Genomic DNA, 13,907 nt, shown 5'->3' with positions numbered 1-13,907 from the left:
ACAGGAGAGTATGGCCTATCCAAAGGGAAAAATAATTAAACAGAATGTGTCCCTGAAAAAGACTTAATGGCAAATATACTAGACATTTTATAGCACAGCCTTAACTATGCTCAAAGAACAACAGGAATATGCAGAGACAGTCAAGAAAACAGTGCATTAATATAAACAAAGTAGAAATATCAACAAAGAGATAGGAAGCTAAAAAGAAATAAACAAACAGACAAAAAACCTGGAGCTAAAAGTACAGCTGAATTGAAAAATTAACTAGAGAGATTCAAAGGCAGATACGAGCAGGCAGAAGAAAGAATCAGTGAATGTGAAGATATGAGAATAGAAATTATTGAGGCTGGGGAGGAGAAAGAAAAAAGATTGAATAAAAGTGAGCAGTGCCTAAAGAACCTGTGGGACATGACGAAACAGAGCAACATATGCATTATGGGAGTCCCAGAAGGAGAAAAGGCAGAGAAAGAAACGTGCAGAGAAAATATGTGTAGAAATACTCACTGAAAACTTCACAAATTTGATGAAAGACATGAATATAAACATCCAAGAAGCTCAACAAACTACAAGGAAGATGAACTCAAAGAGGCCCAAACTGAGAAACATTATAACCAAACTTTCAAAACACAAAGAATCTTGAAAGCATCAAAAGAGAAGCAACCTGTCACATACAAGGGATCCTCGAATAGATAGCGAGCAGACTTCTCAACAGAAATGTTGGAGGCAAAAGACAGCCAATATATTCAAAGTGCTCAAGGCGGGGGGGGGACCTCTTAACAAAGACTCCTCTATCCAAGCAAAACTGTCCTTCAAAAGTAACGGGGAGAGAATTCCCTGGTAGTTCGGAGGTTAGGACTCCGCGCTCTCACTGCCAAGGGCCTAGGTTCAATCCCTGGTTGGGGAACTAAGATCCCACAAGTCATGCAGTGCGGCCAAAAAAAAAAAAAGTAAGGGGGAAATGAGGACATTCCCAGATAAACAAGAGCTGAGGGAGTTCGTGACCACTAAGACTACCTGCAAGAAATGCTCAGGGAGTCCTGTAGGTGAAATGAAGGTACACTAGATGGTACCTCAAAGCCATGTGGAGAAACAAAGATCTCAATAAAGGTAAATATGTGGGCTATTATACAAGCCAGTATTGCTGTAACAATGGTTCGTAACTTTTTGTTATCTACATGATTTAAGAGACTAATACTTTTAAAGGAAAAAACATTAATGTTAAAGCTGGCATTACTGTAACTCTGGGTTGTGACTCCAAACCTTGTTTTTTACATACTTTAGGAGATAGTGCATTTAAAATAATTAGTAGTTTATGTTTTAGGGCACACAATGTATAAAGATATCATTCTGCGACATCAACAACTGAAAGAGGTGGAGACGGAGCTATAAAAAAGCAGAGGTTTTATAGGTTATTAAAGTTAAGCTGCTATAAATTCAAATTAGAATGCTATAACTTTAGAATGTTAAATGTAATTCCCATGGTAACCACAAAGAAAATAGTTATAGAATATACACAAAAAGAAATTAAGAAAAAAATTAAATATTTCACTAAAAAAATAAACATAAAATATGACAGGAATGCAGGAAATAAGGGACAAAAAAATCTACAGGGCATAGAAAACAAATAGCACAATGACAGAAGTGAGTCCCTCCTTATCAGTAACTACTGTAAATGTAAATGTATTAAACTCCCAATCAAAAGACAGAGATTGCCAGAATGGCGAAAAACACATCATCCAACTGTATCCTTTCTCCAGGAGACTCACTTGAGATCCAAAGTCACAAACAGGTTGAAACTAAAAGGATAGAAAAAGATATTCCATGCAAACAGTAAACAAGTTAGAGGAAGAGTGGCTACACAAAACAGACTTTAAATCAAAAAAGGCTACAAGAAACAAAGAAAGGCATTATATATTCATAAAGGTTCAATACAGCCAGAAGATATAACAATTATGAATATTTACATAGCTAATGACACACCATCAAGATACATGAAGCAAAAATTGACAACTTGAAGGGGAAAATAGGCAATTCTACAGTAACAGTTGAAGATTTCAATATTCTACTCTCAATAATGGACAGAAGAACCAGACAGAAGTAAGGAAACAGAGGACTTAACACAATAAGCCAACTAGACCTAACAGACACAGAGAACTCTCCACCTGACAGCAGCACACGCGTTCTCACAAGTGCACATGGGGCATTTGGCAGGATAGACCATACCTTAGGGCACACATTAAGTCTCAATAGATTTTAAAAGATAGATATCATACAAAGTATCTTTTCTAACCACCACGGGATGAAGTTAGAAATCGATAACAAAGAAAACTGTAAAATTCACGATTTTGTGGAAATTTAACAACACTCTTTAAACAACCAATGGATCTAAGAAGAAATCATGATGGAAATTAGAAAATACTTAGAGATGAATGAAAACAAAAACACAACATACTAAAGCTTATGAGATGCAGCAGAAGCGGTGCTAAGGGGGAAATTTATGGCTATAAATGCAGACATTAAAAAAAAAAAGAAAGATCTCAAATCAGTAACCTAACTTTACAATGTAAAGAACTAGGAAAAGAAGAACTAAACCCAAAGCCAGAGGAAAGAAGAAAGAAATAAAGATTAGAGCAGAGATAAGTGAAATAGAGAACAGAAAAACAATAGAGAAAATAAATGAAGCCAAATGTTGGTTGTCCAAAAAGATCAACAAAATTGACAAAAATTCAGCAAGATGGACTAAGAAAAGAGAGAAGATTCAAAATACTAAAATCAGAAATGAAAGTGGGATGGACCTAGAGATGATCATACTAAGTGAAGTAAGTCAGAAAGAGAAAGACAAATACCATGTGACATCACTGACAGGTGGAATCTAAAATATGACACAAAAGAACATATCTACAAAACAGAAACAGACTCACAGACGTAGAGAACAGACTTGTGGTTGCCAAGGGGGAGGGGGGTGGGGGAAGGATGGCATGGGAGTTTGGGATTGGCAGATGCAAACTATTACATATAGGATGGATGAACAACAAGGTCCTGCTGTAGAGCACAGGGAACTGTATTCAGTACCCTGCAATAAACCATAATGGAAAAGAATATGAAAAAGAATACACACACACACACACACACATATAAAACTAAATCACTCTGATGTACATCAGAAACAAATAAAACACTGTAAATCGACTATACTTCATATAAAAAAATAAACTTAAAAAAAGAAAGAAATGAAAGTGGGGATATTATTACCAATTCTACAGACATAAAAAGATTATAAGAAAGTACTGTGAACAACTGTACACCAACAAAGTGGAAAACTTGGATGAAACAGACGAATTCCTAGAAACACAAAACCTACCAAGACTAAACCAGGAAGAAATACATGATCTGAATAGACCTATAACTAGGAAGGAGATTGAATCCACAATCAAATTCTCCATACAAAGAAAAGAACTGGACCTCACGGCTTCAATGGCAAATTCTGCCTAACATCTAAAGAAGAACTGACACCAGGAACTTCCCTGGTGGCACAGTGGTTAAGAATCCGCCTGCCAATGAAGGGGACACAGGTTCGAGCCCTGGTCCAGGAAGATCCCACATGCCGCGGAGCAACTAAGCCCGTGCACCACAACTACTGAGCCTGCGCTCTAGAGCCCGCGAGCCACGACTACTGAAGCCCACGTGCTTAGAGCCCGTGCTGCGCAACAAAAGAAGCCACTGTAATGGGCAGCCCGGGCAGCACAACAAAGAGTAGCTCCCGCTCGCCACAATTAGAGAAAGCCCGCGTGCAGCAACAAAGACCCGACACAGCCAAAAATAAATAAATTTATTTTAAAAAAAGAGAAGAACTGACACCAATTCCTCTCAAACTTTTTTTTAAAAAATTGAAAAACTGAAGATGAGGGAACACTTCCTAACTCATTCTATAAGACCAGCATAAACCTGATACCAAAGACACTATAAGAAAACCACAGACCAATATACCTTATGAACATTGGTGCAAAAATCCTCAACAGTGGGCTTCCCTGGTGGTGCAGTGGTTGGGGGTCCGCCTGCCAATGCAGGGGACACGGGTTCGAGCCCTGGTCTGGGAGGATCCCACACGCCACGGAGCAGCTGAGCCCATGTGCCACAGCTGCTGAAGCCCGCAGGCCACAACTACTGAGCCTGCACACCTGGAGCCCATGCTCTGCAACGGGAGAGGCCACCACAGTGAGGGGCCCGTGCACTGCAGTGAGGAGTGGCCTCCGCTTGCTGCAACTAGAGGGGACCCATGTGCAGCAACGAAGACCCAACACAGCCAAAATAAATAAATAAATATTTTTTTTTTTTAAAGTCCTCAACAAAATACTATCAAACTAAATAGAGACAGACTCAGAGATATACAGAACAGACTCGTGGGTGCCAAGGGGAGGGGGCCGGGGAGGGTTGGATTGGGAGTTTGGGACTAGCAGATGCAAACTATTATATACAGGATGGATAAACAACAGGTCCTACTTTATAGCACAGGGAACTATATTCAATATCCTGTAATAAACCATAATGGAAAAGAATATGGAAAAAAGAGTGAATGGTTAAACCTGGGTAATGGGTGTATTTGTATATGTTTGAAATATCCATAATAAAAGGCTTTAAAAAAACACTATCAACCTGAATTTAGTACCATATTAAAAGGATTATATACCATGACCAAGTAGGAGTTATTCCTGGAATGAAAGAACAGTTCAATACATGAAAATCAATCAACGTAACACATCACTTAAATAGAATGAAGAGGGGAAAAAACACATGATCACCTCAACTGGTGCAGGAAAAGCATTTGAAAAAAGTCAACACTCTTTATAAAAACAATCAACAAGAAAGAAATAGAAGTAAACTAACTCCACATAATAAAAGCCATATATGAAAAACCCACAGCAAACATAACAGTCAATGGTGAAAGACTGAAGGCTTTTCCTCTAAGATCAGGAACAAGACAAAGTTGCCCTCTGCACCACTTGTGTTGAACACAGTACTGGAACTTCTAGCCAGAGGAATCAGGCAAGAAAAAGAAATGAAAGGGCTTCCCTGGTGGCACAGTGGTTGAGAGTCCGCCTGCCGATGCAGGGGACACGGGTTCGTGCCCTGGTCCGGGGCCGCAGAGCTGCTGGGCCCGTGCGCCATGGCCACTGAGCCTGCGCATCCGGAGCCTGTGCTCCGCAACAGGAGAGGCCACAGCAGTGAGAGGCCCGCATACTGCAAAAAAAAAAAAAAAAAAAAAAAAAGAAAGGAAAAGAAATGAAGGACATCCAGATTGGAAAGGAAGAAGCAAAATTATCTCACTTGCCAATGATATGATCTTATATGTAGAAATTCATAATGACTCCACAAAAAAGCTGTTAGAACTAACAGACAAACTAAGCAAAGCAGCAGGATTCAAAGTTAACACACAAAAATCAGTTGCATTTCTATATATACAGAACAATTTGAAAAGGAAATTACAAAAACAATGCCATTTACATTAGCATCAAAAAGAATAAAATATTTAGGAATTATCTTAACCAAGGAGGTGAAAGACTTGTACAACGAAAACTACAAACATTCTTGAAAGAAATTAAAGAGGACATAAATAAACGGAAACACATCCCATGTTCATGGACTAGAAGACTTAGTATTGTTAAAATGTCAACATTACCCAAAGTGATCTAAAAAGTCAATGCAAACCCTATCAAAATCCCAAAGACTTTTTTAGCAGAAATAGAAAAACCCATCCTAAAATTCATAGGTAATCACAAGGGACCTCCAAAGCTATAGTAATCAAAACAGTGTGGTATTGGCATAAAAACAGACAAATAGACCAATGGAATAGAATACAGAGCCCAGAAATAAACCCTCACATATATGGTCAAATGATTTTTGACAAGGGTGTAAACATCAATCAATGGGGAAAAACAGTCTGTGCAAGAAATGGTGCTGGAACACTGGATAGCCACATGCAAAAAAGAATAAAGGTGGACCCTTACCTAACACCATGTACAAAAATTAACTCAAAATAGATCAAGAACCTAAATGTGAGACCTAAAACCATAAACTCTGAGAAGAAAACATGGGACAAAAGCTTCATAACACTGGATTTGAAAATGCTTTCTTGGCTATGACACCAAAGGGCACAGGCAAGAAAAGAAAAAAATAAGCAAATTGGATTTCATGAAAATGAAAAAAAAATTTTTTTTTGGTTGTGCTGCACGGCTTTGTGGGATTTTAGTTCCCTGACTAGGGATTGAAACCAGGCCCTCAGCAGTGAGAGCACTGAGTCCTAACCACTGGACCGCCAGGGAATTCCCTCATGAAAATATTTTATATTTTGTGCATCAAAATATACTATCCATCAAGTAAAAAGGCGACCCACAGAATGAGAGAAAATATTTGCAAATCATATATCTGATAAGGGATTAATGTCCAGAATATACAGAGAACTCCCCAAACTCAACAACAACAACAAACAACCTGATTTCTAATGGGCAAAGAATTTAAAAAGACATTTCTCCGAAGAAGATGTACAAATGGTCAATCAGCACACGAAAAGATGCCAGCATGACTGATCATTAAGGAAATGCAAATCAAGACCACAGTGAGACACCACCGCACACCACTAGGATGGCAACTATCCAAGAAACAGAAAACAAGTGTTGGTGAGGATGTGGAGAAATTCGAACCCATGTGAACCGTTGGTGGGAATATAAAATGGTACCGCCACTTCGGAAAACAGTACAAGATTACTCAAAAAAATAAAAACAGAATTACCAAGTGACCCAGTAATTCCACTTCTGGGTATACACCCAAAAGAATTGAAAGCAGAGTCTTGAGATGTCTGTACACCCATGTTCATAGCAGCATTATCCACAATAGCTAAAACGTGGAAGCAACCCAAGTGTCCATCTGTGGAAGAATGGATAAGTAAAATGTAGTCCATTCATACAATGGAATACTATTTGACCTTAAAAAGGAAGGAAATGGAAATCAAAAGAGAGTTAGGATAGCTATACTTAGAAAAAATACTCAGAAAAAATAGGCTTTAAAACAAGTACTGTAATAAGAGACAAAGAAGGTCATTACGAAATGATAAAGAGGCCATCCAACAAGACGGTATAGCATTTGTAAATATTTAGGTACCCAACATAAGTGACATCTAAAACTGTAAAGCAAATATTAACAGACCTAAAGGGAGAGATAGACAGAAATACAGTAATAGCAGGGGACCTTAACACCCACTTTCACCAATGGTTAGATCATCCAGGCAGAAAATCAACGAGGAAACACTGGCTTTAAACAACACGTTAGACCATGGACTTAACAGACATACATGGGAAATTCCATCCAGAAGCAACACAGAATACACATTCTTAAGTGCACGTGGAACATTCTCCAAGACAAATCACTTGTTAGGCCACAAAACAAGTCTAATTTCAGAGGACTGAAATCACATCGAGCATCTTTTCTACCCACAAGGGCATTAACCTAGAAGTAAAAGAACTGGACGACTTGGAAGAAATGGATAATTTCCTAGAAACATGAAACCTACCAAGACTGAGTCATGAAGAAACAGAAAATCTGAACAGACCAATCACTAATAAGGAGATTGAATCGGTAATCAAAACCTCCCAGCAACCTAAAGTCCAGGACCAGGAGGCTTTGCTGGTGAATTCTACCAAACATTTAAAGAAGAATTAATACCAGTCCCTCTCAAACTCTCCCAAGAAACAGAAGGGAACACCTTGAAACTCATTTTACAAGGCCAGCATCACCCTGATACCAAAACCAGACAAAGACACCACAAAAAAAGGAAGTTACAGGCCAATATCCCTGATGAACAGAGATGCAAAATCCATAACAAACTATTAGCAAACTAAATTTAACAATGCATTGAAAGGATCATATACCATGATCAACTGAGATTTATTCCACGGATGCAAGGATGGATCAACATTCCCAAATCAATCAACATGATCCACCAAATGAAGAATAAAAATCATGTGATCAGGAACAAAGAGAAGGAAGCCCGGTCTTGCCACTGTTATTCAACAAAGTATTGGAAGCCCTAACCAGAGCAAATAGGCAAGAATAAGAAAGAAATGGCATCCAAATAAGAAAGGAAAAAGTAAAACTGTCACTGTTTGCCGATGACATGATATAAAATACGGAAAACCCTAAGACGCCATCAAAATGTTAGAACTACTACACAAATTCAGTAAAGTTGCAGGGTACATAATCAATACACAATAATTTGCTGCATTTCCTTACACTAATAAAAAGAACTAGCAGAAAGAAAGCAAGCAATAAATTTATGATTGCATCAAAAAGAATAAAATACCTAGGAATAAATTTAGCCAAGGAGGTGAAAAACATGTACACTGAGAACTATAAGACACTGATGAAAGAAACTGAAGAAGACACAAATGAATGGAATTATATTCTGGGCTCATGGATTGGAAGAATTAATACTGTTAAAATGTCCCTACCCACCAAAGCGATCTACAGATTCAATGTAGATATCTACAGAAATCCCTATCAAAATTCCAATGGCATTTTTGACAAAAACAAACCATCCTAAAATTTGTATGGAACCTCAAAGAAGCCCAAATAGCCAAAGCAATCTTGAGAAAGAGGAACAAAGCTGGAGGCATCATATTTCCTTATTTCAAACTGTATTAGAAAGCTATAGTAATCAAAACAGTATGAGAAAAAAGTATGGTATTACCATAAAAACAGACACACAGATCAGTGGAATAGAATAGATGGCTTAGAAATAAGCCCACACACATATAGTCAATTAATTTACAACAAAGGAGCCAAGACTATATAATGGATAAAGGACAATTTCTTCAATAAATGGTGCTGGGAAAACCAGACAGCCACATGCAAAAGAACGAACTCGGACCACTGTCTTACACCATACACAAAAATTAACTTGAAATGGATTAAAGACTTGGATGTAAGACATGGAACCATAAAACTCCTAGAAGAACACAGACAGTAAGCTCTTTGACGTTGGTCTTAGTGATGATTTTTTGGATTTGACACCAAAAGCAAAGGCAACGAAAGCAAAAATAAACAAGTGGGACTAAAAAGCTTCTGCACAGCAAAGGAAACCATCAACAAAATAAAAAGGCAACCTATGGGAGAAAATATTTGCAAATCATATATCTAATAATGGGTCAATACCCAAAATACAAAAAGAACTCATACAATAGCAATAAAACGAAACAAAACACTTCAATTAGAAAACGGGCAAGGCCTCCGAAGAGACATTTTTCCAAAGAAGATATGCAGATGGCCTGGTACATGAAAAGATGCTCAAATCACTAACCATCAGGGAAATGCAAATCAAACCCACAATGAGGTATCACCTCGCACCTGTTAGAATAGCCATCATCAAAAAAAGACAAGAAATAACAAGTGTCGACAAAGACGGGGATAAAAGGGGACCCTTGTACACTTGGGTGACAATGTAAATTGATACAGCCACTATGGAAACAGTATGGACGTTCCTAAAAAATTAAAACTAGAACTTCCATACAATCTAGTAATTTCACTTCTAGATATTTTACTGAAGGAAATGAAAACAAATTCAAAAAGATATCTGTACCCCATGTTCATTACAGCCTTATTTACCATAGCTAAGATATGGATGACTGGATAAAGAAAATGTGATGTATAATATATGAATATTATTCAACCATAAAAAAGCAGGAAACCTGGTCATTTGTGACAACATGGATGGATCCTGAGGGCATTATGCTGATAAAATAAACGAGACAGAGAAAGACAAATACTGTATATGCAATCTAAAAACAACCCAAACCTCAAACCAAAAAAACCCCAAACTCACAGATACAGAGAACAGATTGGTGGTTGTCAGAGGTAGGGTGGGGTGGGTGAAATGGGTGAAGGGGGGGGTCAAAAGGTACAGACGTCCAGTTACAAAATAAATGAGTCCTGCGGATGTAACACACAGCATGGTGTTACAGTGAAAAACACTGTGCTGTATATTTGAAAGTTCCTAAGACAGTAGATCTTAAAGGTTCTCATCACAAGGAAAAACTCTGCGTGTTGAAGGATATTAACTAGGCTTACCATGGTGATCATTTCTCAACACGTACAGATACCGAATCACTACGCTGTACACCTGAAACTAATATGACGTGACAGTCAATTATAACTCAATTTTTTAAAGAAGGTAGGAAATTCTGACACCTGACACAACATGATAAACATTGAGGACATTATGTTCAGTGAAATAAGCCAGACACAAAAGGACAAATACTGTGTGATTCCACTTATGTGGGTCAAATTCATACAGACAGAAAATGGAAGGGTGGGGGCTGGGGAAGAGGGAGTCAGTGTTTAATGGGGACAGAGTTTCCGTTCTGCAAGATGGAAAGAGCTGTGAGATGGGTGGTGGTGATGGCTGCACAACAATGTGAATGCACTTAACACCACCGAGCTGCACACTGAAAAATAACTTTTTTGTATATTTTACCACAATGAAAAAACAATTTAACCCAAAACCCAAGTGGGCTGCTGCTCCAGGGAGCAGGGACTGCCTGCCCAGCCCACTCCTCAGGAGCCCCCTGCCAACCACGCTCTCAGGGGACCCTCTCCCAAACTAAGCCAAATTCCCGAAATTCCTCTCTGCCCAGGTTTACAGCGATGTCTGACAAGTCACCTCTGCCTTGAAGCCTTCCAGGGTTGAGGGAGGACCTCCCGCTCTGAGTTCACCCCCTTGGTCTTGCAGGCAGTTGCTCCAGTCCTGGCAGAGCTGCGAGGACGGGCCCCCAGGGCCACTCACACCCAGACACCCCCGGTCCAGGAGCAGCAGGGTCTCCACACCGCCGTCCCAAACCATCCGTCTTCTCAGAAAGCTCTCCTTAACGAGGCCAGGCCTCACCGCCAATCAGAAGGCCCACGTGTGCTCAGAGGTGGTTTTGCCTGGCGCTCTAGGCAATCCCAAGGTCCAGGTGACATGCATTAAAGCCCCACAGAATGATCACCCACACCTCAGCCCAATGAAAGAGCTGAGAGACCATGTCCTTCCTGGCCATCAGACCTGAGCTTCAAAGGTGACACTGTCATTTGTCCCAACTAGGCAGGTGACTCAGAGGAAGTAAGAGGCACAGCCCCCTACCCACACCCTCCAAGGTGGAGGACACCCCCCACCACCACCACCAGGCCTGCAACGAGAGCAGCCTCTCTGGAAGCTGTTAGACAAGGCCCTGTGTTCAAGGGCAGGGGACCCACTCTTGGAGCAGACAATGGCAGGATCTGGGAGCAGGTCCCATGGGGGCTGCAGCCAACCCCAGACTGCGTTCCTCCCAGCAGCCCTTGCATGGCCAGCTGTGAGGTCTTCCCAGATCTGCTCTGGTGGTTAGGGGGGCCGGGGACCACCCCGTGTCCTGTGGTGCAGAGTGCAGGCCGTGGGGACCCTCACCCTTGAGGCACCCAGCTCCTGGTGGGCTGCAGTTGAGCAGAGCAGCCATGAATCAGTCCACGTGACGGTGTTCTGTCCCCCCTCCAGCCCCCATCAATGCCAGAGTGGGCCCAAGTTGCCTATCTGGGCCACAGCAGGGATGGGAGGTCCCAGTGACACCACACAGTGGCACAGAATATGGACGGACCAGCGGGGCTCCAGCAGAGACCATGCGCGGGCATCACATGGGGGTCACGGGAGGTCAGGGCAGGAGAGCCGGTCTGCCTTTGAGGCCCCATGTCCCCTAAGACAGCTCAAGTTCTCGGTCTCCCCAGCTGTAAAATGGGGGCAACAGCCCGTATCTTGTCTGCTCCTCAGGCTGCCAGACAAGATGAGGCAAGATGCTGAGGTCATGGACCGAGTCTGAAAAGCAGAGGCGGGCCCGACGCCAGGGAGAGCCGGCGACTCCCGACCCCCCGTACCTGCTGGAGGGCCACACCCCTGGACCAAGTGGGTGGGTGGGCACGGCAGCTGCAGGGCCCACCACACCAAGGAAACCCACTGTCCCTCCTGCCAGGGAGGCTCTGGGTCCAGAGAAGCCCCCGCTGGGCAGGGTGGCCAGGAAGGGGAGGGCCGGGGCCAGCTCCCCGCTGCCCGGGCCCCCCAGGCCAAGCCTGAGAGCAGAACATGCTGACCGCCCTTCCTCACCAGACTGCTCCCTGGCACGGCCGCTCTCCTGACAAGTGGAAACACAGGTCTGGGAGAGGGAGGTGGGACGGCGGAGCGGGCGCGAGCAGGCTCGGAGGGGACGGTGCTGCCGCCTCACTGCACAGACGAGGCGAGGCAGGCCCTCAGGGCGGCGGGGAAAGGCCCTCAATCTGCCGCCCCTCTGGGACACTCCAGCTCTGGCGTGGCCTCTCGAAGCCACACTGCAGCTGCCCAGCAGATGCCCAGCACTCGGCAGGGGCGGGGGCTGCGCTGGGGACCCCTCCTAGCCCAGCGGGCGAGCAGCAGAGGAGAGCTGGGGGGGGTGCCCTACTTGCGGGGTGTCCAGAGACTGTGTCTCAAACAGGAGTCTCAGAACAAATGCAGAGTCTTCCCACCTTCCCCCCCACCCCGGGGGCTCGGCCACTCCCTGCTGTGGTAGGCTTGTTCTGAGGGGCTCAGGCTAGGAGCCCCCAGTGGAGCGCCCCGTGTGTCCCCACAGAGCCTGGGGACAGCGCCTGAGCTGAGCCGCCCTCCCTGCTGGGGGCCTGAGCAGGTGAGCCTCTCGGGGCTCTTCCACCCCCCCACCGCAGCGAAGCCGCGCCAGGGGCTGCCAGCCCAGTAGCAGGGCGCCACTTGCCCGAGAGCAAAGCCTTCTCTCCTCCTGCCAGTCCCAGCACACGTAGCCCCAGGGCTCTGGCGCCTTGGAAATCAACCCATAGCGGGCACCACCCAGGAGCAAAGTCTAGGAGATGCCTGCTGGGAGGATGGGGTGCAGGTAGCCTAGTGCTTGTTCCGAGCCGCACCTGCCCCTCTGCCCCACCTGAACTGGCCACCTGCCCCAGAGCAGTGAGGCCGGGTGGGGGGAGGGGCGCCCGTTCCCACGGGGTCCACGTGGAGGCGGCAGGTGCTTCCTCCCCCTGCCGCCGCCGGGTGCAGGGCTAGAGGGGGGCTCCAGGCGGGGGCCCATGACGTCACCCGCAGGTGGGGGGCAGGGCCAGGTGGAACCCCACACCCACGCACAGAGGCCCGCGGCCCGCTTGTCCGTCCCCTCCCTGCAGCCGGTCGCCCGCCGCGATTTCCTCTTTCTTTGCGGAGCCCCAGGTTTCGCAAGGCGGCGGCGGTCCGCGGGTGACAGCGAGACACGCAGCCTGGGGGAGGGGAGGCGGCGACACAGCCGCAGGCCAGGGGCCGTGGGCGGGCAGGCGATGTCCGGGTCCCGGCAGGTGCCCTCGGGCCCGCGCCCCACCCGAGCGGGGACCAGGCTGCGCTGCCCGCGCCCCCCCCCGCGCAAGCAGGCGCCGCAGCACCCCTCCCCGACCCCGGGGCTGGCATCCAGGCCGGCACCCACCCCGGGCCGCATCCACTCGGGCCCTCCCCCACGCGGGCCGGCCACTACCCGGCCCGCACCCACCCAGACCCCCAGCTACCCCGGGCGCAGCCAGCGGGCCCGCACCTACCCGGGGCGCCGCAGTCCGCGCAGCGCGCGTTCGCCGGCCGCTGCAGCAGCTCCAGCACGGCCTTCCGCCGCTCCTTGGCCATGGCCGCGTTGCCGCCCCCCGCGACGCCGGGTGGGGAGCGTCCGCCCCGCCGCGCTAGGGCCCCGCGCAGGCCGCCCGCCGCCGCCGCCCCTGCGCCATCCTGAGCAGCTCAGCCCGCGCGCCGGTTCCGCATTCCTGCCGCCCGGCCCGGCTCCACCGCCGCCGCTCTCGTCGCCGCCGCGGCAGCCGAGCGTGTGCCGGCGCGGGGCCCG

The 13,907-nt window shown here is 45.5% G+C and overlaps 1 protein-coding gene across 15 annotated transcripts in view; it reads right to left on the bottom strand.

The window, feature by feature from the left end:
• Positions 1-13,907, bottom strand: part of ADAP1 (ArfGAP with dual PH domains 1) — an 86,776-nt gene that overhangs the window by 56,557 nt on the left and 16,312 nt on the right. For 3 of the 15 annotated variants that reach the window (XR_003793035.1, XR_003793034.1, XM_029219799.1), the window contains exon 1: positions 13,615-13,883. The exons of 9 other annotated variants lie outside the window; for them this stretch is intronic. Coding sequence is in view for 4 of the 6 variants with exons in the window: in XM_029219799.1 (XP_029075632.1) it covers positions 13,615-13,696 (82 nt within the window). In the remaining 2 variants the exon portion in view is untranslated. Of the gene's footprint in view, positions 1-13,614; positions 13,884-13,907 lie in introns of those variants that run through there. 3 more of the 15 variants (XM_029219798.1, XM_029219792.1, XM_029219800.1) reach the window with 2 other exon arrangements.

This window comes from Monodon monoceros, unplaced genomic scaffold (genome assembly GCF_005190385.1).
Source record: "Monodon monoceros isolate NGI ecotype Baffin Bay Population unplaced genomic scaffold, NGI_Narwhal_1 Super_Scaffold_13, whole genome shotgun sequence".
Lineage (NCBI taxonomy): Eukaryota > Metazoa > Chordata > Mammalia > Artiodactyla > Monodontidae > Monodon > Monodon monoceros.
Note: the sequence above shows the minus strand (reverse complement) of the source record. Positions and strands in the feature narration are given on the sequence as shown.